Consider the following 26,050-nt stretch of genomic DNA (forward strand, 5'->3'; position numbering starts at 1 on the left):
ATATTGCAACTTAGTTAAGATATTATAAACTTACCGTCATATCTTTCTAAGTCAATATCAGTAGTTGATCTTAAGATTAAAAGAATCTAAATCCTGATATGCTTAGGCTCAACTCAGGAGTACTATTCATGTTCTTTGATTTATTAGTTAAGCCTACTTTTGGGTCAGGGTGATACGTATATTTTGGGAACATGATAGTACGATTGAGTGGGAGTGTTGAAGTCAAGTGATGATTCCCTTCTAGCTTAGCTAAATAGAAGTAAATGGATGCGCTCTTGTTTAAGTCCCTAATTCTTAGATCACTAAACATCATTTACAGGTAGCTAAGTGTTTTAAGGGGCAAAATACGTTGAGGGGTGAGAACGGTAAAATTAACCCATCTCGATGTAAATCATCTATATAGAGGATCTTTGATCACAGTAAGATTATAACAATGGTTAAATGAGATAGCATATCTATATCGTGGAACATATAATATGCTCTATATAAGTCTGAGAGTGCAATTCTAAATTTAAGAGTGGATTCAACGAAGAATTAATAAGTAGGAATTTACTTAGTAAATTCGGTTCACTTATTGGAAGCTTAGCGTATAGATCCATGGTCCCCATTCTAGTTGAGACTATACTGCTTGTAAGACTCAATAATTGATTAAAGATTAATCAAATATAATTCTAAAGTTAGACTATGTCTAATTTGTGAATTTTCACTATGCATGGAAGAAATTGTAAAGAAAAGAGATTCTAGGTTTATTTATTAATTAATAGACTTTATATGTCTAATTAACAATTAAATTAAATGAAAATATTATTTAATAATCTATTTTAGTTATTAAATAATTAGCTTTGGCATTTAAATGGTTAGAATTGGAAAATTGGCATTTTTGAGAAAATAGAAATAAAAATTGTGAAAACTGCAAAATCCAAGTAAGGCCCATTAACACCTATGGCCGGCCACTTGGATAGCTTTTTCCAATTAATATTTTCATTATTTTAATTTTTTTCAGAAAACTGAGCCTTCCCTCTCTCTCTATACCCGAACCAACCCCTCTCTCTTTTCCTCTTCTAAATTTAGAAACCCTGAGTGATAGAGTAGTGCCCACACACAACAAGTGGTACCTCAATCATAGATTGGAAGACTGTGAATGATCACACACAAAGAGAAGGAAATTCGGGCTCAGATCTTGATAATACTCTGCGACAGAAAGGATACAAGGGTTAGAGATCTGAGTGGAATGAGACATTATTCCGCTGCAACCAATGTAAGGTTTTCTTAACTTTATATGTGGTTATATGTCGTTTTAGAAAGTTCATATTTAGGGTGTTAAACAACATACTTGTGAGTAGATCTAAGATCCTGGTGAAATAAATTCCAACAACTGGCATCAGAGCCATGGTAATTGATTTGCTTGCAAGAAATTTGGACTTTAAAATGTTTTTTTTGTGTTTTGGATGGTTTCATGTTGTGTTGTGTGTTATATGATGATTGATTGATGTTTGTGAATTTTCGTGAAAACTAATTGAAATTATGTTTCTGGAATTATTTTTGTTGGATAGTATGAGAAAAATTAAGCAATTTACTTTTTGACAGAACTAAATTTCGATTTAATTTAAATTAGTTATGATTTTTTGAAGTTTCGAAAAAATATCGGGATGAAGCACTAACCCACGTGCGCACGGAACCGAGTCGTCCTCGGTCATACGCGTGTTCGGACAAGATTTTGTCCGAGCAACACGCGCAAGGGTGTCTGAAACCCCTTCTCCGCGCGCGTAAATGCTGCAGCTCCTCCCCTGCACCGAGTTTTCTCGGCAGTGCACTCCCTCCTGTGCGCGTGGGCAGTATGCACAGCATACTGTCCATACAGCTCGCATTTTTTTCGTGTTTCTTCGATTTTTCATGCTATTTCATGGATTTAATTTTCGATTTTTTGTGTAGTTTTGTATTTAGACATTTACTATTCCTACTTCAATTCTAAATATCATAATTAAATTAATTAATTTTTTTTTTAATTTAATTCATGATATTAGTGTAATTTGAATTTGAAAACAAGTAAATATCTATCTTTTTGCTTGATTTTTTATCTTATTTTTAAATTTGATTATATCTTATCTTATTTTTAAATTTATGGTGAGATATTAATTTTTTTAAAAATTAATTTTTTTTAAATAATGTGACCTTATTTAAATTTAAAATAAGATAACTATAATCATGATATTTTGAATAGAAATAAGATATTTTGCTAACTTTTAAATTTTGTTATTTTATTTATTTAAATTAAACTATAAAATCTGAAAAATATATTTATTTATCTTTTTTAATTTTTATTGAATAATTAATTTATAAAATAACATTATTTTTTCTTAAGTAGTTAGTAAATTTAGAAATGATATTTAGGTTAGTTGAAACCTAATTTTTCAAAATTGTAGGTTTAATTTTAAATATTATTTTATTTAATTTCGAAAATATATATTTTTATTATATATATATTTTTTGGAAAAATAAATATTTTTTTTATTATTTAATTATTTTTCAAAATTTAATTATTTAAAAATTAAATAAATCTTACATCCAACTATCCAGTTAACCTTGTTGCAGGAGTATGTGTTTTAGCTTATGTGTAAGTTTTATAAAACCTATTATTCCTTGATTGCAAATAGCCATGGTTAACTTGTTGACAGATCCAATGATCTGATTTTAACTCATGGCTCCCTTGGTCAAGTAAATAATTTGTAACAGGTATATTTTACAATCTTCTTTCATCTGTGTATGACCTAGCAACATGATAGGATCCATCCAAATGTGTGCCTGTGTGAGCCTATATGTTTATTTTATTATATAGATGCATAAAGGTTGTTGGTAAATAAAATGTCACACCATGATAGATTTTATTTAGGTCCATTTAGTTTTTGGACTTATTCAATTAATAACAGTTATTTATTTTAAGGTTAAATTCCTCTCTTTTGGGCCTTGTGTGAGAGTTGGGGGCCAATAGAAGTGGGTACGACATACTGAACCCAGCTCCCCCTCACATGAACTACCCCAATCGTGAAGGCCCATTTGCCTGATTTGAATAACTCTGCTAAGTTAATTAAATTAGTTTAACCTAATAAAATTGATTAGCAACATAATTAACTTTTAAAATATATGAAATTTATTTTCATTTTAATATTTTAAAGTTAATTTTAAGAAAAACACTCTTAGTTTTAGATATTATTTCTGGACAAACTATTTGTGTTTTTCGTGTATTTAATTAAATAAAGAATTTTAACTAACTACATTCTTTCTGGAGCTTATTTAATTAAATATTCCTATTTAAGTTATAAATTAGTTATATTAACTGATTTTTCTTATCTAACTTAAATTTGAATATTTTATTTAAATTTAAAATTAAGTTGAGGAATTCTAGGCATTAGTTATTAAAGTTAGTTTTAAACTTAAAATGAAATATTTTTCAAATTAAGTGGTTACAACTTAATTTTTGATATTTAGTTAAATTTAAATTTTAAAATATTTAAGTTGTAGATTTTTTTTCTATAACAACTTAAATTGATATTTTTTCAAATTTTCTGGAAAAGATACTTAGTCAAATAAGATATTTTCTAGCTAGTTATTTCTATACTACTTATTATTTCTAATATTAAATAGCAAAATATTATACATTGTGAAATTAATTATTTAAATAATTAATTTCGGTACAATTTATTTAAGTATATTTTTCCTAGTATTAAACTAGAAATTAATAATTAAGCCTTCTCTACACTTAATTATTTATTTCTTGAATTTCATACATTTAATTAAAATGAAAAATTAAATATCTAAGTTGATTTTCATCATGATACTTAAATATTTCTTTTTCATGACACTTAATTAAATAGAAAATTATTTTTTAGTTGAAATTTAATTTTTCAACTTAAATTTAAATAATTTTCAAAATATTTTTTTTTATTTTTAATCAATTTCGAAATTGCATTTCATAATGGAAGATGATTTTGAATTTATCTTGAAAAATAGATTAAGTTGTAAATTAATTATTTATTTTAATTAATTCTTGGACCAACTTAAATCAATGATTTTTTCATTTATTGATTAATTTAAAATAAATGAATTAAAGTATATTATTAGAGATTGAATTAATTAGTCAAAGGAAAATCTAGATAGGTGATATTTTTGTTTGAAGTATTTTTTTCTAAGTAATTATTATTTAAATATTTCGAAAATAAGTTTTTATACTTTTTTTTTTCAAAATACAATAAATATATTCTCATGAAAATTTATTTTGAGTTGCAAATTAATTTAAATTAATATAACTTAAATTAATTTTCTTAATATTTATATATAAAAATTGCTACTAAGATGGAAATAATTCAATTTATTTCAATCACCATCTAAGTATAATTTTATAAATATTAAATTAAATTCTAATTTAGAATTTTAATTCTAAATTCGTATTTAATGAATATTTTTTATTAAAATAATAAAGAAAATACATTTTAAAGAATGAGCTTTATTATTATTAAGATATTCGATCTCCATTGTTTGTTTTACATAGCGTTTGTTTTAGTGAGTAATCCTCCCTAATGGAGGAACGTTCATTAGCAAGTTTGCACCGTTTAATCTCGAAAGATAAGTAGCTTTGTAAGTGTTTTATATGGTATGGATCACCCTAATGGTGGCGACTATATTTGACTTGCAAAATATGAGACAATGGTAGAAGCTCATAATATAGAATAGCCTTGACTCTCGCCTAAACGGGACAACGCTGGATTCCTATCTTAATCGAATAAAAGGTTGCTAGAATGTTTAACATTTTAAATGAGCTGACAACTCTATTCAATGGATGGTAGCTTTGACTCTCGCCTAAACGGGACACTGATATTAGTTTGTTGACAACCTTGGAAATTATTTAGGATTGTATTTTTTAGTATTTTCTCTTATCATTCCTACATGCTATGTGCTTATAATTTCTGAATTAGATTTTGTGTTAAACCATTATTGATTTCTATTTATTATTTTGTAGTATCCTGTATAACCATGATGAATTCCATGTTATCACTCTTGACCGAAAAATAAGCTAAATGGATCTAACTTTCCAAAATGGAATGAGAACATTAATATTGCTCTCATAGGAGAAAGTGCCTTGTTTGTGTTAACTGAGCCGTCTCCAGAAGTGTCTGTTGGAAATTATTTTACCAGGATCTTAGATCTACTCACAAGTATGTTGATTAACACCCTAAATATGAACTTTCTAAAACGATGAAATAAACACATATAAAGTTTAGGAAACCTTACATTGGGTGCATCGGAACATAATGACTCCTTCCGTTCAGCTATCTAGCCCTTGATTCCTTTCTGTAGCAGAGCATTATCAATATCTGAACCTGGATCTCTTTCTCTGAATCTTTGATGCTGAAACTCCTTCTTGATGAAGTCTTTCTTCACGATCTTCCTCACTATGATTGAGGTATCACTTGCTGTGTGTGGGCACTACTCTCACACTAAGTATTTCGAAATTCAAGAGGGAAGAGAAAGAAGAAGTGGCAGCTAAAGATAGGGAGAGAGAAAGGCTCAGTTTTTCTGAATCAAAAGTGTAGAAAATTTAGTGTAATTTTCCTGAAGCCTTCACTATCTATTTATAGCATTCCACTAGGGTTAGGTTTGAATTATTTGGCATTAAAATAATGAAAATATCAATTTAAATTTCCTACAAAAGTGGCTGGCCCTATACTAGTGGATTTGGGCCTCACTTTTTGCAATTTTGCAGTTTTACCTTTTCTGCATCTGATTTTCTCAAAAACGCCAATTTTCTAATTCAACCATTTAAATGCCAATTCTAACTATTTAATAACTATAAATAATTATTAAATAATATTATCATTTATCATATTTATTAATTGAACCATACAAAGTATCATAATTAACAAATATGCCCCTATAAACTCTTTCTTTACAATTTCGCCCTTACTTAGTGAAAAATTCACAAATAGACATAGTCTAATTTGAGAATTATAATTGATTAATCAAAACCAATTACATGAGTCTTACAAGCAATATTATCTCAACTAGTGGGGGGACCATGGGTCTATATAACCAAGCTTCCAATAAGTAGATCAAGAATTTAGCACTAAAATTCACTAACTTATTAATTCTTCGTTGAATCCACGCATAGAACTTAGAATTGCACTCTCTGTATATAGAATGCTCTATATGTTCCACCATATAGACACATCATTAGTTATCCATTGTTATAATCCTAATGTGATCAATGATCCTCTATATGAATGATCTACATTGTAAAGCGATTAAATTACCGTAACACCCTACTATGTATTTTATCCTTAAAACACTTGACCCTGTATAAATGATATTTCAGCTTATGTGAAATGAGATCTCCACCATTTATTTTCGTTTGGTCAAGCTCGAAGGAGATCATCCTTTGCTTACTATTCGCCAGATAGAAGCTATAGATTCCATGTTTATGCTAGCGCTCCCACTCAATTGCACTACCGTGTTCCCAAAATGTACGTATCACCCTGACCTAAAAGTAGGCTTAACTAACAAATCAAAGAACACGAATAGCCTTTCAAGATTGAGCCTAATCATAACAGGATTAAGATCATTTGATCTAGGATCAACTAGGCGATATTGACTTGAATAGATATTACGGTAAGTTTAATAAATCTAAGTCAAAGTTCAATATCGGTCCCTTCCGATGCATACTCCATGCATCCAACCTGAGCTTTACTTTAACCAATGCTCTGGAAAGAACATAGCACTTCTCCAAATGCAAGTAAACTCTGTTGTAGATTATCATATCAGTAAAACCTTGTGTCTGATAAATCTAGGAAACATTATTCACATAGTCATGTTTACTTTCCAATGTGTTGACGGCACAATAAACAGGATCAAGTATGTGAAAAGGGTTTCAGATGAATTTATACATTATGTACATATAATCATGAAATAAATCATGTGACACTACTACAAAAGGCCAAATTCGCGACGGTCCCAAAAACGCTTTTTTTGGGGACCCGTCGCTAAAAAAATTATCTGAGTGTTTAAAACCGTCGCCTATATTGTACTATAGGCGACAGTTTTGAACACTCGTAAACAATAGGCGACAGTTAATAAATGTAGAGAAAAAATTAAAAAAAAAAATTGATACACTATTCGCCACGGTTTAGAACCGTCGGGGAAAGTATTCGCCACAGTTTTAAAACGTGGCTCATTCTTTGCCCGACGGTTCAAAACCGTCGGGTATAAGGTTAAATAAAATTATATAATTTTTGCTTTCCCCCGATTTTGCCTTATTATTCCCTCCATTTATTTCCATCTCTCACCCACTCACTCACTCGTCACTCCATCTCACTCTCTCGATCTCACTCACTCTATCTCCCTCTCTCGATCTCACTCACTCTATCTCCCTCTCTCGATCTCACTCATCTATCTCTCTCTCTCTCTCTCTAACGGTGACGGAAATCACACCACCGGCGACGCAGCTCCGCCACCCCTCCACTGCCGAGAGCCCCTCCTTCAACCTCAGATCCGATCGTCGGGTATGCTCTCTCTCTCTCTCTCTCTCTCTCTCTCTCTCTCTCTCTCTCTTTCCTTTTTTAAATTTTTACAGAATTAGTTTCAATTTTTTGGCTAAGTTTTCTATTCATGGTTCTTTAGTATAATGTCATCATATTTTTTGGCTAGTTTTCTATTCTAGTTTTCTATATTGTGGTTCTTGCAGTTCAAATCGTGGAGACAGCTTGGACCAGGAGACTGAAGAAGAAAATAGGTAAACTAATGACTTCATTGTTCTTGTATGTTTGGTGATTTAAAAATAGAAATTTATTATATGTGGAAATATAATAATCTGAACTTACATTAGGTACTTGAAAATGCACAATCCAAAATCTAACTGAACTTTATCTGTTTCAATAATATGTTTTATCTTTCTTTTCTTTTTTTTGAGAAAGGAGGAATGGTTTCTTAATGAATCATTTTCCGATGGTGGTTATAGATTAAGGTTGTCTTTGTTCATATAAAGTATAAAATAAAATAATGATGTTGTAGTGTTCTATGGAACAAACATGATTTTCGTTGTTGGAAACATGAACTATGACCATCAAAGTATGATGGCATTTAAAGTTGGAAAACATCATGCTATTTTTGTCTATTATATCTGGAATTTTCTTTTATGGCTGAAACTCTAAACATTTGGCTGTTTAATTTAAGCTTTTATTACAAAGTTGTCCAGACTGAATTTATTGTTAATTTTGTGACCTCTGGCCAAAGTTTGCTATTTATATACATCTTTTTCGATCCATATTCTGAAACGATTTCAGTCTTCTCCCCATCCTAAAACTAAAACAAAGAAAAAGAATCTAATGATTTGAATTCTCATCATTTCCTCAAATGCAGCAGTTCAAAGAGACTACTTTTTCTGATTTTACTTAGGAGTAGTAGGTTCTGTTCTGCAGTTGTCTATTTGACAAATAGATGAAACCCAGTTTGTTAATATAAAAATAAAAACTTGTTTCAATTGTGGTAAAGTGTCATCTTTCAAGATGTAGAGAATAACAAAGAGTGTGGATAAGATATGACAATGTGTATCATTATTGATATACAATTTCTTAATACTTTCTTTCCATTTGTCTAATTCTTTCACAATTCATAATGACAATTTATTCTTCTTTGGTGGCTAGTGGTTAATGGACATTATTTTCTTCACAGGGCTTATGCTGTACGTGTAGGTGTGTACGAGCCTACAAAGCAGACACTATTAACTTCATTGCCTGAGAAGTTTAGTGCTTTAGCACATCTCGTATGTTTTCATGAAAGTTTAGACACTATTTGGTGCATCTTTGTTTTCCCCTTAATACACATGCATCAATTAAAAAAATTGGTCAATGTTGCATCTCAGTATGCACCGATCACTAGAACATAAATTTCATTTTAATATCTCCAGCTCCATGCGAGCAGTATTATTGGGGTGTCTTTGCTTCTTCTCTCATCCGTGTGCCTACAGATGTAATTTATTATGTTTCTTTTATCACCACAGTACTTGTTTTCACTTCTTGGGTTTATATATTTTTATATTGCATTCTTTGGTCTTATGGGCTGTTTAGTTTCTTTCTTTATAGGTTGTTAAGCAAAGGATGCAAACCAAGTGGGCTTTGCTTCAAAGACCAAATGCTGTTCGTCTAATTATAGCGAAAGAGGGATTTAAAGGTCTTTATGCTGTAAGTATCCATCTTTATTTTCAAGTATATATTATTCTTTTGAGCTTAACTTATTGTGTCACGTGCAATTCTTGTAATGAGCTTTTAGGAGTTTATGCTTGTAACACATAAATATATGAAGAATTCTGTGCATTTGACTTGATTGTTGAGGCAAAATGTTTGATCTGTTGTTTAGTAGAATACAAAATCAATGCTTGTTTCAATTTAGGAACACAATAATGTATAAATCGTTTATTTTGTCAAGTGTGACAAAATTTAGGAACACAATAATGTATAAATCGTAATGGTAATTTGAGGGTTTAAATTTTGAAAGAATAAATAATAATTATAGCAATAAGTGATTTGGTCACAAGGAAAGGTAAGAGAGCGAAAGAGGAGGCAGGAAGAGAGTATATGCAATGAACTAAAATAATAAGAGTGAACAACAAGCACCCACCTGGCTCTTCCTCCTTCCCTTTGCATATGTTGTAAGCCACTTATGTAATGTAAAACTAAAACCACATTCACTTTTTGTTATATATAAATCTATGTATATATATATATATTAGGCCTGTAATATAATATTAAATAATGATGTAAATGAGTGGGAAAAAAATCCTACACAAGATCATGGAATATGGACATAAGGATATATAGTCTAAAACTGCATCATCACTAAAAGGATTTTAACTGAATGCTCTCTGTATTAAATATTTTATGAAATTGATGACAATTATTCCAAAGTTGTAGGGAAAGAAAAAGTAGAATAATGAATATTATGATTGGAGAAGAAAAGTATGAGAAGATTAATCAATATATATATACACATATATACAGAGATAGTATTTTTACTAATATATATATACACATATATACAGAGATAAAATTACATTGTGTTGTAGCAGAACCTCCATCAGAAGGATTAAGATGAGCAACACGATCAACTAAGATTCTTTCTGCTTCTACTGTATATGAAAGAGGTCCAACAAAAAAAAGTGTAAGTAACTCTGATCAATAATAGCTAAAAGAGTTAATAGCCCATGAAAAAGCAAATATTATTGATGCATATTTTAAATTTAATTTTTAGGTATCGAGTGGTTTGTGTTGATTGAAGAGTACACAAGTAGCTAACTTTATCGGAGAAAGGTATAATCACTAAAACTTTAAATTCTTAATTTAGTGGAGTTTGAATATCTTAGATATTCATCCGTAGTGAAGTAGGTTCTGTGAATATACATGTACTGCGGTCGGATGGGTGGATAGTTTTAATATTGTTTTGTTAGTTTTGTATTATTTTGTGTGTTTGTTTTTTGTTTTTTGCATGTTTAAAATTTTTGGGAACGTCCAATTACAGTTGTTATGCTGTCGAAATTTCGGTCGAATTAGGATAAATTTCATTAAAAATACATAAATTTTAGATAAAAAATGTAAGAACTTAGTGAAAATTTATATGTGTGGTGATTAATAAATACACATTCAAACAAATAATTTAATAAAGTTTTTTTTTCTTTTTTAGAAGTTGCAAAATGGATAGAAATTGGATGAGTGCGAATAGATTATCAGCAGAGTATAAGGAAGGTGTTGACTTTTTTTTGGATTTTTGTCATAAGCACGCAAAAAATCCAAAGTTGATTCTTTGTCCTTGTCTTAAATGTGGTAACATGGAGCGTATGAATACTAGTAAAATAAAGGAGCATTTATTTAGGAACGGAATAGACAAGAGTTATAAGGTTTGGTGTTACCACGGGGAAAATATTAGAGTTCATGGCGAGGAAACATCTAAGTCTAAGAAGGTTAAGAATGTTAACTTGGATTATCAGGATGATCACATTCCAGAAATGATAGGAGATGCACAATTTCAATCAAATGTCGATCCATTGGAATTTCAAAATTTTGTAGAGGATGCTGAGAAACCTATTTACCCTAATTGTAATAGGTTTACTAAATTGTCTACGCTTGTTAGATTATACAATATAAAAGCGAAACATGGGTGGAGTGATAAAAGTTTTACGGATTTACTAGCTTTTCTAGTAGAGTTATTACCTGAAGGTAATGAGATGCCTTTGTCTTTCTACGAGGCAAAGAAGACACTGTCTTCCTTAGGTATGCAATATGAAAAGATACATGCATGTCCTAATGATTGCATTCTATATCGTAAGAGTTTTGTGGATGCAATATCGTGTCCCACGTGCGGTGAGTCTAGGTGGCAAAAGAAAAAGAATTCTGATGAGGTAAAGATTGGTGTCCCTGCAAAGGTATTATGGTACTTACCCCCAATACCTCATTTGGTTCGATTCTTTCGAAATGTCAATCATGCGAAAAATTTGACCTGGCATGCCACCGATAGAAAACTAGATGGTAAGATGAGACATCCAGCTGACTCCCCTGCTTGGAAAACAATCGATGCTAGGTGGCCTGAATTTGCAAATGAACCTAGGAATATCCGTCTTGGTCTTTCTGCAGATGGAATTAATCCACATACCACCCTTAGTAGTAAGTATAGTTGTTGGCCAGTTTTGCTTGTGATGTATAATTTACCGCCTTGGTTGGTAATGAAGAGAAAGTTCACTATGCTCACATTGTTGATATCTGGCCCTTCACAGCCTGGTAATAACATTGATGTGTATTTAGCTCCTCTAGTTGATGATTTGAGTCAATTACGGTATGAGGGTGTTCCTGCATACGATGCCTTTAGGAATGAAGACTTTAATCTTAAGGCTATATTACTGTGGACCATAAATGATTTTCCAGCTTTTGGAAATCTTTACGGATACAAAGGTGAAAGGGTACAATGCATGCCCGATTTGTGAGGAGAGAACATGTTCTATGTGGTTAAAACACTCGAAGAAAATGAGTTATATGGGACACCGAAAGTTTTTGCCTACAGGACATGTATTTAGGACTTGGAAAAAAGCATTCGATGGTAAGCAAGAATTAGAAATGCCGCCGTCACCTTTGCAAGGAGAAGAATTGTTAGAAAAGTTGAATAAAGTTCAATTCCACCTTGGAAAGCGAAAATTGACTTCGAAGAAAAGAAAAGGTCAGCGTGAGAAAAGTGACGTTGCTGCAAGTGAACATCAGGGGCCATGGAAAAAGAAGTCAATATTTTTTGAGCTCGAATATTGGAAGCATTTGGCGTTGCGTCATAATCTAGACGTGATGCATATTGAGAAGAATGTGTCGAACTGACTTGCTTAATACCTTGTTCAATATTCCCGGGCGGAGTAAAGATGGAATTAAATCTCGCCTAGATTTGAAAGAATTAGGAATACGGGCCAATTTACACCCACAAGTTGTTGGTGGACGTACATTTTTACCACCGGCTTGTCATGCTCTGACTAAAGTAGAAAAACAATCTTTTTGTAGTTCTATCTCCAATGTGAAGGTACCGGAAGGGTACTCCTCAAATGTCTCTGACTGGGTAGAATGAGTAAGTTAATTTTTAGTGGTCTGAAATCTCATGATCATCATATATTAATTCAACACATTCTACCAGTGAGTATCCGTTCTGTGTTGCCTAAAAAAGTTCGATATGCAATCACAAGGTTGTGTTTGTTCTTCAAATCTCTTTGTTGTAAAGTGATTGATGTCACAAAGTTAGAGAACCTCGGGTTAGAAATCGTAGAAGTGTTGTGTTATTTGGAGCAATTTTTTCCGCCTTCTTTTTTTGACATAATGGTTCACCTAACAGTGCATTTGGTGAGAGAGGTAAAGTTGTGTGGACCAGTGTACATGAGGTGGATGTACCCATTTGAACGATACATGAAAATCTTAAAGGGTTATGTGAGAAATAGAAGTAGGCCCGAGGGTTGTATTGTTGAATCATACATTGTTGAAAAGACGATTGAATTCTGTTCAGACTACTTGTCAGAGGTTACAACTATTGGCGCTTGTCCTACTCGGGTCAATAGTGAAATAAGTAAAGGGAGTAGGGGTGTTTCTGTTTGCGGTGTAAGTCTTGCTGATCGTGAAGAAGCGCATCGTCTCGTCTTGCAAAATATTGACGAGGTCCAACCATACATTGAGTAAGATTAAATCAACTATTCATACTTAAAACAAATTAATAATATTCAATTGAAACTAAAATCAATCGAATGCTTTATTATGTTGAAGGGAACATTTTAATTGGATTAAGAGTAATAATCCGACTAAGGCAAGGAATCAAAAATGGGTACAAGATGAACATTATCGAAATTTCAGTACATGGTTAAAAAAAAAGGTATTATATATTAACATTATTGTTTTGTTTCATATCTTATATATACACATGTGCTCACTATTTCATTGGTGCATATTAGGTATATGCTGAAAATTGTGAATCCCCAAGCAATGTATCCAACACACTGCTTTGCATATCACGAGGTCCTTCGTGTGATGTACTCAAGTACCAATCGTACTATATAAATAGTACTAAATTTTGTACCAAAGATCGTGATAAATCTAGAAAAACACAAAATAGCGGTGTCATGATAGTTGCTAGAGCTTTCCAAATATCTAGTTCAAAAGATAAAAACCCAATTGAATGTAATATGTCTTTTTACGGTGTAATTCAAGAAATTTGGGAATTAGATTACAGTAGTTTTCAAATTCCTGTTTTTCTTTGTGATTGGGTTAGGAGTGATAATGGGGTTAAAGACGATGAACTTGGATTCAAATTAGTGGACTTGAATCGAATAGGCCACAAGTCTGATAGGTTTGTAATGGCGTCTCAAGCCACTCAGGTGTTTTACATGAGTGACCCATTAGATGCACGCTGGTCAGTTGTCATGACAACGCAAGCAAAAGACTATGCTAACCAAGAGCATAATGGCGATGATCTTATGATAAGTGAGAAAATTCATCAAATCACTCCACCACCTATTGATGTCACCGTTGGGGACGATGTCGTATCATCTCGTGATGATGGGGAGGGGTTATGGGTGAATGAAACTATCAAGCCATGAGTTTTTCAACATGTGTTGGTATTCTTTTTAACATGTATTCTTTTGTGGCTATCAATTTGTATATTATTGTATATTCTAATGTAGATTTTTAAATTTGTGTAGGACTATTTATTATGGAACCAGCACCAAATGACGATGATGAGTGGGCTCAATATGAAGAATCATTCATGCCTGAAGAACATAATAATGAAGTTGAAGAACCTAATATTGAAGTTGAAGAACCTAATATTGAAGTTGAAGAACCCCCACCAAAGCAGAAAAATACTAGGGGTAGAACCAAAAGACTAGATATAACGAGGCTGGCAAGCGAGGGCAAAAAATTAGAAATTGAGTACAACAACCTCGGACAACAATGGGGAAAAGCAGCAACTGATTTAGTTTCCCGGATTGGGGTGTGGGTTCGAATTAACATACCACTTGTGAATAAAAAGTGGCCACAAATTGATAAGGAGCTGAAGAACAGATTATGGAATGATGTTAAGGTAATACTTATACTACTATTCTTGTTTTTTTTTTACTATTGATTATGATTTGTATCTATAACTATAATTTCCAAATTTTGCAGGGTAAGTTCGAGCTGGAAGAGGAGGCAAAGAGACGAACAATTCAAAAAGCTGGGGAGAGATGGCGGGATTGGAAAAACACCTTAACAAAAGGTATTTACAAGGTTAAAGATGTGGCTCCACAACTTCTTGAGAAGCCACCGAGATTGTACGAAGACATAATCGATGAGACCGAGTGGACAGAGTTTGTGGCTTCAAGATTAACTAAAGAATGGGGGGTGACGAGAAAGAATGCCCAAGCTAGCAGGGCAAAAAATATTTACCCCCACCGCTCTAGACGAGGTGGTGCGAGGATGGTGGAGTTACAGATGGAGAAAGAGTTAGGCCACCAATTGGTCAAAATTGATAGAGCCGATTTATGGAAGAGACTTCGCACAAACAGTAAAGGCGAGTTGGAAGGCCCAGCTGTGGAAGTTGCCCAACGCATTGTAAGTTTAAAGTCTAATTGCATTTATATTTTTATGTTTCATAATTTAATTCTAACTCTATTTATTTATTATGTTTGTAGGATGACTTGCGAAAGCAACTCGAAGAGGGAACAATAAGTGTGGAAGGGAAGAATGACATCTTGACCATGGCCCTTGGGACAGATGAACATGGTGGTCGAGTCCGGGGCTTGGGTTATGGTGTCACTCAAACCCAATTTTTCCACACTCCACGCCCTACAAAGAGGAAGAATAAAGATGAGGATAATGAAGCATTGTCAGATATGGATAAGCGACTCCGTGAGACAGAGGAGAGTAATAGACAGCTTAAAGAACAAATGGCTGAACTCCTGCGTATAGTTCGTTCCCAGCATAGTGGTGTTGCGGGTACATCACATGCGTCTGGTTCGGGTGTTGGAGGAGAATCTAACAAACTAGCCCGTGATGATGACATTGTTTCTGCTCCTGAAGCACAACCACAAAGTCCTGTCCATGTCTCTGCTCCACGACAACCGAGTACACTGCATGCTGAGAAGGTAACCGCTCCACCAGCTCCACCGCCACATACCGATGGCATTTCAGAAAAGGTAATCTCAATATTACTTTTTAATTTGTATTGTCAATTTACAAATTGTATTGATTCCTTTTTTTTAATTTTGAAATACAGAAATATCCATGTTGGATGCATGTTCGGTTGGAGACTAGTGGATTGTCATTGAAAGTTGCTAAGGGATTCATGGTGAAGGAGCAATATTTGAAGAATGGCAAGTTCTCAGTCCAGGGTTCTGATTTCCTCTACAAGGATTATCGTCGGGTTTTCATCGATGAAGTATATGTAGAAAATGCCCGTCTTCCATGTCCCGTCGTTCAAAATGGATACACCACTGTAGGTCATGCTGTAGGACTTTATGTAGCATGGCTAAAGGACTACATTACGCCAGTTGGAGTAGAGTTGGTATGTTTTAATTAATTCCCTTAACTTAATATGTTTATTGATTAGTTAAAAACTTTAACTTAATTGCTTTGTCTTCCATATAGACGCAACGCCCCAATAACCAAATGCAGAAAAAGCAACCTGTGAGTGGAAAAGGACAAGTATCTGAAGAATTACTTGGTCCTCGAACACAGCCTCAAAAAATACCAGAGAGACCAAGTAAAAAGGGTCGCTACGTTGCACCAAAAAGGACTTCAATAATCAACAACTTTTTTAAGTTACTCAACATGTGGCCAAAAACAACAACAATCCACTTTGAGGCCAGCAATGATTTATTTGGGGTTGAAAACGACTCGATATGGCTTCCAACAATTGACATCAAGGAATTGTGCCAAATGGGATTTTTAGGAGCCCAACCTATTGCAATCTGGTGCAAGTATGATATCCAATTCTTATTAAACTTGAAAATTTGTTTTGAGAGCTTGTTATTAATTGTGTGTTTTTAACAGGTTTTTGAAGGAACGGTTGCTAGATGTTAATGGATTAAGAAGACTATATGCATTTTTAAATCCTGGGGCCATTGCCTCTGATGCTGGGGATTATAATGCCCGTTCTCGAGCACTGCGCAAACGTATTCTTGAAATTGATAATCCGGCTAAATGGATTATTGCCCCCTATAACAATTAGTAAGTAAATTTAAAATTTATAGTTTCATAATTTATAACTCTACATAATTTATGGTTAATCTAACATGTTTGTTTGTGTAGTAATATGTATCATTGGATGGTTGTACTTATCCAACCAAGTACACATACAGTAGCGTACTTGGATTCCAACAATGGATATGTACCAGAAGATTTAAAATACATTGTTAACACGTAAGTTCTATACATGCCTAAAATCTTAAGCAATCTGCTAACTTTATCCTTTTCTTTTGTTGTTGATTAGGACATAGTAACTGCATGTAGACATAGTAAATTTATCAACCAAGTGTTAAGAACTAATGCATATTTATTGTACTTAATATATGTGAAGATTGAATATGAAAAGTTTTGGAAAGAGAGAGTAAGAATGTTTGATTTCTTTTGTGGCTGTTTAATTATATATTGATTCCTCTAGTTATGAATGTGAGACTCATACAATACTCTATTTTTAAATTTGTAAGTAAAGACACATTAAATACCACCAAATTTGTTTTTTTTGTTTCTTTCTTTTCCTTATATACATATTAAATACAATTATAGGTGTTCTGAATAAGTGTGTGATATTTTATATGCTAATTTCACTTTTTGTGTAGGTCGCTCAACATAGTTAATAAAAGCTTAACTAATCGCAATGATCGTCCCATTGAGTGGATAACTCCGATATGTCCACAACAACCAGACGGGAAGCAATGTGGATATTATGTCATGAAATTTATTGAGAGTTTCATGAACGAAGAAGATCCAATACGCCGAGTGAGAGAAATGGTAAAATTTATCTTCTCGTAGTCATTATATATTACACAATAATACGTAAACATAGTAATTATAGTCTATTGTAAGCTTCTCTTTCACTAATTTCGTGGTAGTTAGCTAGGACTTAGTATAATGTATAAGGTCTTTTACTAATTAATATGTAATTTCTTTCATTTTTTTTTTTGCAGGGTAAGAGCGATCCGTACTCAAATGACGAGATGAATATTTTGCGTGATCAGTGGATTGAATATGTTCGAGCACAAGCAGTGCGACAAGGGCTTTTACAATGATCAGTTTCTATTTTTGTTTATACTTTATCCTAACTAATTAGTGACAATATACAGTAAAAATTAATTAATGTAGGGAAAATTTTACTATGTAAAACAGGATCTGTTTAACTTTCACTAATGACAATATATATACTTTATCCTAATTATTTTTTTCTTTTTTTTTTACAATCCAATGACTGGCAAAACCCGTCGTTGAAAAATACGAAATTTATAATAGATTGAAAACATTATATGCCACGGTTTAAATCTGTGCTTAAAACATTATATGCCATGGTTAAAAACACTGGCCTATAGTATAGGCTATGATTTAAAATTGTGGCTTATACTAAAGGCCACGGTTTTTACATGTGCCTACAACATTATAGACCACGGTTTTAAACGGTGGCCTATACTATAGGCCACGGTTTTTAACCGTGGCCTATAGTATAGGCCACAGTTTAAAATCGTCGCCTATAGTGTTTACTATAGGCGACGGTTTTAAACCGTGGCCCATACTATTTTCCCGACAGTTTTCAACCGTCGTTAATTTTACCAAGTTTTCGCGACGCTCGTATAGGCGACGGTTTTATGAACTGTCGGGAATTCTTTGGCCGACAATGTAAAACCGACGGGAATTTGAGATTTTTTAGTAGTGTGAACCATGCAACATTAAATGTTATTTCTGATCTATATTAATAAGTAAATCTGATTATATTGAAATGAGTTTTATTTAGGGCATAAAACCCAACAAACTCCCACTTGCACTAATATAAAACAAAAAGTGTGTTTCAAATAATCTCAACACCATGATATACAAATCAAGTGTAGTAGTAGTAAACTCCTCGTAAGAGGATCTGAAAGGTTGAATTAACCACAACCTTTTCTCCACTATTACTCTTCCTTTAATCACTATTCCTTTAATCACTATTACTTTTGGTTAATCAGGAAATTAACACTAGTAGTTTAAGGCAATTTGGAATGATGCCAAAAATGTATAGAACTTTCCTTAGACTGAATAAGTACCTTTCCTGCAACCTTAACATTCAGTCCCTCTCTGGTAGACCTAGAAACTTCAGATAGGTTTTTACGCTTCTCCAAAATCACTATTCCACCCCCAGAGTAACCACCATCTTATCAGAAAGATTTACTAGCACAAAGGCAAATTTCGAAATCTGATATGGTGTAGTCTAATAGTTTTAAACACACCCTTATAGACTAACATATAGTTCCTCTTCTTTATCTTCAGATTTACTTGATTGTCTTCCAATGTTCTTCTCCTGGATTAATCTGATACCTACTCATTACTCCCACTCAACAGCAGGTGTCTGGTCTAAGGCATACAAAAGCATATCTAAGACCTCTCACTGTTGATATAAGAAATTCTTTCATGGCTTTATCTTTTCTGGAATGGTTAAGACTTTTCCTTAGATAAATAAAATCTATACCTAAGAAGTTGTGAAGCTTCTATAGATTTCCATTAGAAAGAAAATGCTTCAGCATCTTACTAAAGTAAGTTGCTTGCATTAGAGTAAGTAATTACCAGGTATACCACAAGCCATAGGTTTAGATAAACTCAAACCTATAATACTAGGAACAGGAAGTTTGTTAAGTCCATTGAATAGACTTATTAACTAAAATTTCCTTTTATGTCCTTGTAATTGAAAACTTTAGGTTATTCCATGTGAATGGATTAAACCATAGTTCTATTGGCTTTTCTTCTTAGTTTCTTATCTTGACAATCCATTATTTGTTTAAACTCACAATGGATTTTTAATCACTAGTGTCTCCCAAGTCATAAGAAGGTGAGTTCTTAGAAACTCTCCCACTATGACGAGGTACCGTGAATTATGTCGAAGAAAACTAAATGGTATTGATCTCTTCGGTTGTCACAAGACAACAGTAGGCAGTGGGATCATCATATATTATATAAGATGATAGAACACTTTTGGAATCAAGAAAAATATCTCCTTTATTTACTACTTGTTTTCAGACTTAGTCATTATCTTAGAAAAGTAGTATTTGTTTGAACAAACACTTTCTTATCTATTGACAATGGGATGGTCCACCCCTAATCACTTAGAATAGCTAACAAACCATGGTTAACAGTTCTAGCTTTTCTTAAGATTTTGATTAGGTCATCCATGAATCTAGTAATGATTTACATTAAGTATACAACCATTACATCATTCTGAAATTGTATTACCATAGAAGGAATTAGGCAACGACTAGTAACTATTCGTCAACATGCAACTCGAAATTTCTTGGGAGGTAAGTTTGGATATAATTCAAAAATCAATTTAGTGATCTTTGAACTGCATATCTACTAACTATTTCTCCACCCCTATCAGTTCGCAAGATCTTTAACCACTTACCTTAATGGTTTTAACCATTGCTAGAAATTAATTAAATTTTTCAAACATTTCAAATTTCTTTGCTAAAAGGTATAATCTAGAGTTATCGTTTTAAGAATACAACGAAAAACTCATATCCACCCCTAAATGTACATCCATCTGCGAATGAGATCAACTACTTTCAGTGGATATAGGCATATGAACTCTTTGCAGAGATTGATCTTGTCAAATCCACTATGAACAAGATACAAATGCCATAGATTAAAAAAAATGTGGTAGTGTCTATGGATGACATAGGTTTAGTTACATCAAAGAGTTCTTAGAATACTGCAAGTGGATCCTGGTCACAGAATACCTAACTCATATTCCATACAGTTTTAATCGATTAATAGAAGATAGATATTAAACACTTGAGAAAGTGTAACTGTATTGTATTCTGGAATTAGAAATATAAGAAAATTTCTGTTTGGATTCTAAAATTAAAGTCAAAGACTTAAATTCAACCAAATATAATGAGTAATTCTTTCTTGGACCACCACTACTAATACAAACTCTAAGTCAGATTTGCCCATACAAGTAGGAGATTTCTAAGATTGAGGATTTATATCAATTGAGAATAGAATTTCGGGATTATAATCATATGTGTCATTTAATGACATGAAATGATTTATAGACCATTCATCTAATGATATGTTTTTAAAGCTAATTCGAAATGAATAACCTAAGAGGAATTAGGATAATTTCGTTTAAAATAAGAATCCAACGATGCTTCGATTAGCGAAAGTCAAAGTAATCTTATTTATACAATCTTCTTGTTTCATATCGTAAAAATACTAGTCTAAGGTGTCATCAATTGATGAAGAGCTAGATGTTGCATGTACAATATTTATCTTTCGAGATCTTACACTATTATGTATGTCTAATGGTGAAAATCCATTAGGGATTTATCTCATTAGAAAAAAAAAACATGTTTGACCAACAATGAAGATTCGAAATTAAACTACAACTTAATAACAGAAAATAACATGGTTCAATATAAATTCATACACAATTCAGAAATTATAAGCATATAGCAAGTAGGAATGACAAGTGAAAATACTAAAACATACAACCCTAAATAATTTCCAAGGTTTTCAACAAACTGATACAGTGTCCCGGTAGGCGAGAGTCAAAGTATCATTTATTGAATAGAGTTGTCAGCTCATCTAAAATAGAAACCATTCTAGCAACCTTTTATTCGATCAAAATAAGAATCCAACGTTGTCCCGGTAGGCGAGAGTCAAGGTTATTCTTATTTTATGAGCTTCCACCATTGTTTCATGTTTTATGAGTTTATCTCTAAGTAGTCACCGTAGGGGAGAGTCTAAATAGAGACGAAAACTCACAAAACACTTATCAAATGAAATCTTACGGTGTTAAATGCGTTCAACGAATAACCATCCATAGGGGGACGAAGTCTAGCGTCTCGAGGTTATATTGAAAACATTTAACTTTTGTAAGACCAACAATGGAGATCGAATATCTTAATAATAATCAAGCTCATTATTTAAAGTGAGTTGTATTTTCTTTGATTCTCTTTATTTAATTTATTTATTTTAAATATATATTGATTTAAAATTTCCAATTTAGAATGAAAAATTCTAAATATAAATTTTAATTTAATATTTATAAATTTTACTTAGATGGATATGAAAATAACATGAATTATTTCCATCTTAGTAATAATTTCCAATAAATATTTAGAAAAATATTCAATTTAAGTTGTTACAAAATTAATATAAATTAATTTACAACTCAAATTTAATTTTCTATAAATATATATTGCATTTCAAAAAATTTAAGTATTTAAGAATACAATTTTCGAAAATGCATGTTAAAATAAAAAATTAATCCTGTTCTAATTTGATGTTGGCCCAAAATTAATTAATAAAATTAATTTACAACAAAAAATATAATTTTCCTATTTAATTAAATATATAAGAAAAATTTCAAATATTTAAGTATGATGATGAAAATCAACTAAAATATTAATTTTCTATTTAATTAAATACACTAGAAAAGTACTTCAAGAAAAAATATCATCTATCTAGATTTTCCTTTGACTAATTAATTCAATTTCTAATAATATACTTTAATTCAATTTATTTTAAATTAATCAATAAATGAAGAAATCATTGATTTAAGTTGATCCAAGAATTAATTAAAATAAATAATTAATTTACAACTTAATCTATTTTTCCAGATAAAATTCGAAATTCTAGCATTTAAGAAATGCAATTTCGAAAATCGATTAATAAAATTAAGAAAAAATATATTTTGAAAATTATTTAAATTTAGTTGAAAAAATAAATTTCAACTAAAAATAATTTTCTATTTAATTAAATGTCATGAAAAAGAAATATTTAAGTATGATGATAAAAATCAACTTAGATATTTAATTTTCAAATTAATTAAATGTATTAAATTCAAGAAATAAATAATTAAGTGTAGAGAAGGCTTAATTATTAATTTCTAGTTTAATACTAGGAAAAATATACTTGAAATAAATTGTACCAAAATTAATTAATAAATAATTAATTTCACAATCTATAATATTTTCCTATTTAATATTAGAAATAATAAGTAGTCTAGAAATAACTATCTAGAAAATATCTTACTTGACTAAGTATCTTTTCCACAAAACTTGAAAAAAATATCTAATTTAAGTTGTATTACAAAAAATCTAGAACTTAAATATTTTTCAAATTTAAATTTAATTAAATATCAAAAATTAAGTTGTAACCACTTAATTTGAAAATATTCCATTTTAAGTTAATATTCGAAAAGATATTAACTTAAAAAATATTTAAAGAATCTTAATAACCAATGCCTAAAATTCCTCAACTTAATTTTGAAATTTGAAATTCAAAAGATATTCAGATTTAAGTTTGTTAGTTGTAGATAACTAAATATCAACTTAAATAAGAATATTTAATGAAAAATTTAAATTAAGTTCTAGAAAGAATCTAGATTGTCATAATTCTATATTTAATTAAATACAAGAAAATATATATTGTTTAGCTTAGAATAAAGAATTCTTTAAACTATAATTTTCTTAAATTAATTTCAAAATAAATGAAATTAATTATGTTGCTAATCAATTTTATTAGGTTAAACTAGTGTAATTAACCTAGTACAGTTGTTCAAATCAGGCAAATGGGCCTTCACAATTGGGGTGGTTCATGTGAGGGGGTGCTGGGTTCAGTATGTCGTATCCACTTCTATGGCTCCCAACTCTCACACAAGACCCAAAAGAGAGGAATTTAACCTTAATAAGAACAACTGTTATTAATTGAATAGGCCCAAAAACTAAATGGGCCAAAATAAATTCTATCAAGAACTATGATAATTTATTTTAGCAACAACAACCTATATGTATCTATAATCAAATTAAACACATAGGCTCACACAGGCACACTTTGGATGGGTCCTATTATGTTGCTAGGTCATACACAGATGAAAGAAGATTGTAAATATACCTGTTACAAATTATTATCTTGACCAAGGGAGCTATCAGATCATTAGATCTGGCAAAAAGTAACCATGGCTATTTGCAATCAAGTAATAATAGGTTTTGAAAACTTACAAACAAGCTAAAACACATACTCCTGCAACAAGGTTAGCTGGATAGTTGGATGTAGGATTTATTTAATTTTAAATTAAATAATTAATTTCGATATAATTAATTAATTAAAAAATAATTTTTCGAAAATTTAAAAAAAAAAAATTGAATCATTCAAAATTTTAAAAAAATTTAAATTTAAAATTAAACCTACAATTTTGAAAAATTAGGTTTCAACCAACCTAAATATCATTTCAAAATTTGCTAACTACTTTTAAATTTTAAATGTTATTTTATAAATAAAAATTAAATAAAAAATTAGAAAAGATAAATAAATATCTTTTTCAAATTTTAAATGTAATTTAAATAAATAAAATAACAAAATTTAAAAAATTAGCAAAATATCTTATACCATTTAAAAATTACATGATTATAAATATCTTATTTTTAAATTTAAAATAAGATAAGATATAATCAAATTTTAAAATAAGATAGATTTTTAAGCAAGAAGATAGATATTAATTCTATTCAAATTCAAATTACACTAATATCTTGAATTAAATTTAAAAAATATTAAATTAATATAAAAAGATAATTAGAATTGAATTAGGAATAGTAATAGTATAAATACAAAACTATACCAAAAATCGGAAGTTAATTCCATGAAAAAGCATGAAAAATCGAAGAAAAACAAAAAAATTGTGAACTGTACGGACAGTTTCGCGATCGCAGGAAAATTTCAAGACAAATTTCGATTTTTTAAAATCTTCAAAAATTCATAACTAATTCAAATAAAATCGAAATTGAGTTCTGTAAAAAGCTAACTTGCTTAATTTTTTCCATACTATCCAATAAAAATAATTCCAGAAACAAAATCGCAATTATTTTTCACGAAAATTTACAAACATCAATCAATCATCAAATAACACTCAATACAACATGATACCATCCAAAGAACACACAAACAATCGTTTTAAAGTCCAAATTTCTTGCAAGTAAATCAATTACCATGGCTATGAGGCCAGTTGTTGGAAATTATTTTACCAGGATCTTAGATCTACTCACAAGTATGTTGATTAACACCCTAAATATGAACTTTCTAAAACGATGAAATAAACACATATAAAGTTTAGGAAACCTTACATTGGGTGCAGCGGAACATAATGACTCCTTCCGTTCAGATATCTAGCCCTTGATTCCTTTCTGTAGCAGAGCATTATCAATATCTGAACCTAGATCTCTTTCTCTGAATCTTTGATGCTGAAACTCCTTCTTGATGAAAGTCTTTCTTCACGATCTTCCTCACTATGATTGAGGTATCACTTGCTGTGTGTGGGCACTACTCTCACACTAAGGATTTCGAAATTCAAGAGGGAAGAGAAACAAGAAGTGGCAGCTAAAGATAGGGAGAGAGAAAGGCTCAGTTTTTCTGAATCAAAAGTGTAGAAAATTTAGTGTAATTTTCCTGAAGCCTTCACTATCTATTTATAGCATTCCACTAGGGTTAGGTTTGAATTATTTGGCATTAAAATAATGAAAATATCAGTTTAAATTTCCTACAAAAGTGGCTAGCCCTATACTAGTGGATTTGGGCCTCACTTTTTGCAATTTTGCAGTATTACCTTTTCTGCATCTGATTTTCTCAAAAACGCCAATTTTCTAATTCAACCATTTAAATGCCAATTCTAACTATTTAATAACTATAAATAATTATTAAATAATATTGTCATTTATCATATTTATTAATTGAACCATACAAAGTATCATAATTAACAAATATGCCCCTATAAACTCTTTCTTTACAATTTCGCCCTTACTTAGTGAAAAATTCACAAATAGACATAGTCTAATTTGAGAATTATAATTGATTAATCAAAACCAATTACATGAGTCTTACAAGCAATATTATCTCAACTAGTGGGGGGACCATGGGTCTATATAACCGAGCTTCCAATAAGTAGATCAAGAATTTAGCACTAAAATTCACTAACTTATTAATTCTTCGTTGAATCCACGCATAGAACTTAGAATTGCACTCTCAGTATATAGAATGCTCTATATGTTCCACCATATAGACACATCATTAGTTATCCATTGTTATAATCCTAATGTGATCAATGATCCTCTATATGAATGATCTACACTGTAAAGGGATTAAATTACCGTAACACCCTACTATGTATTTTATCCTTAAAACACTTGACCCTGAATAAATGATATTTCAGCTTATGTGAAATGAGATCTCCACCATTTATTTTTGTTTTGTCAAGCTCGAAGGAGATCATCCTTTGCTTACTATTC

General features: G+C 31.2%; 4 protein-coding genes across 5 annotated transcripts; all 4 read left to right on the top strand.

The window, feature by feature from the left end:
• Positions 1-10,107: 10,107 nt before the first annotated feature.
• LOC133032305 (uncharacterized) lies at positions 10,108-12,016 on the top strand. Its single transcript, XM_061106200.1, has 2 exons — positions 10,108-10,352; positions 10,723-12,016. The coding sequence occupies exon 2, from the start codon at positions 10,733-10,735 to the stop codon at positions 12,014-12,016; it is 1,284 nt and encodes a 427-aa protein (XP_060962183.1). The 5' UTR covers positions 10,108-10,352; positions 10,723-10,732.
• A 643-nt stretch (positions 12,017-12,659) lies between these two features.
• LOC115720481 (uncharacterized) lies at positions 12,660-15,856 on the top strand. Its single transcript, XM_061106201.1, has 4 exons — positions 12,660-14,167; positions 14,252-14,631; positions 14,715-15,140; positions 15,221-15,856. The coding sequence occupies exons 1-4, from the start codon at positions 14,146-14,148 to the stop codon at positions 15,854-15,856; spliced, it is 1,464 nt and encodes a 487-aa protein (XP_060962184.1). The 5' UTR covers positions 12,660-14,145.
• A 17-nt stretch (positions 15,857-15,873) lies between these two features.
• On the top strand, positions 15,874-16,758 carry LOC133032306 (uncharacterized). The gene is made up of 3 exons (XM_061106202.1): positions 15,874-16,092; positions 16,176-16,507; positions 16,581-16,758. The coding sequence occupies exons 1-3, from the start codon at positions 15,874-15,876 to the stop codon at positions 16,756-16,758; spliced, it is 729 nt and encodes a 242-aa protein (XP_060962185.1).
• On the top strand, positions 16,184-17,961 carry LOC115702581 (uncharacterized). 2 transcript variants are annotated; one of them, XM_030629995.2, is made up of 4 exons: positions 16,184-16,757; positions 16,839-16,949; positions 17,369-17,540; positions 17,717-17,961. In XM_030629995.2, the coding sequence occupies exons 2-4, from the start codon at positions 16,843-16,845 to the stop codon at positions 17,816-17,818; spliced, it is 381 nt and encodes a 126-aa protein (XP_030485855.1). In that variant the 5' UTR covers positions 16,184-16,757; positions 16,839-16,842; the 3' UTR covers positions 17,819-17,961. The 2 variants fall into 2 exon arrangements, with proteins under 2 accessions (XP_030485855.1, XP_060962406.1); XM_061106423.1 differs by having other exon boundaries at positions 16,184-16,949.
• The last annotated feature ends 8,089 nt before the right edge of the window (positions 17,962-26,050 follow it).

This window comes from Cannabis sativa, chromosome X, assembly GCF_029168945.1.
Source record: "Cannabis sativa cultivar Pink pepper isolate KNU-18-1 chromosome X, ASM2916894v1, whole genome shotgun sequence".
In the NCBI taxonomy this organism is placed as follows: Eukaryota; Viridiplantae; Streptophyta; class Magnoliopsida; order Rosales; family Cannabaceae; genus Cannabis; species Cannabis sativa.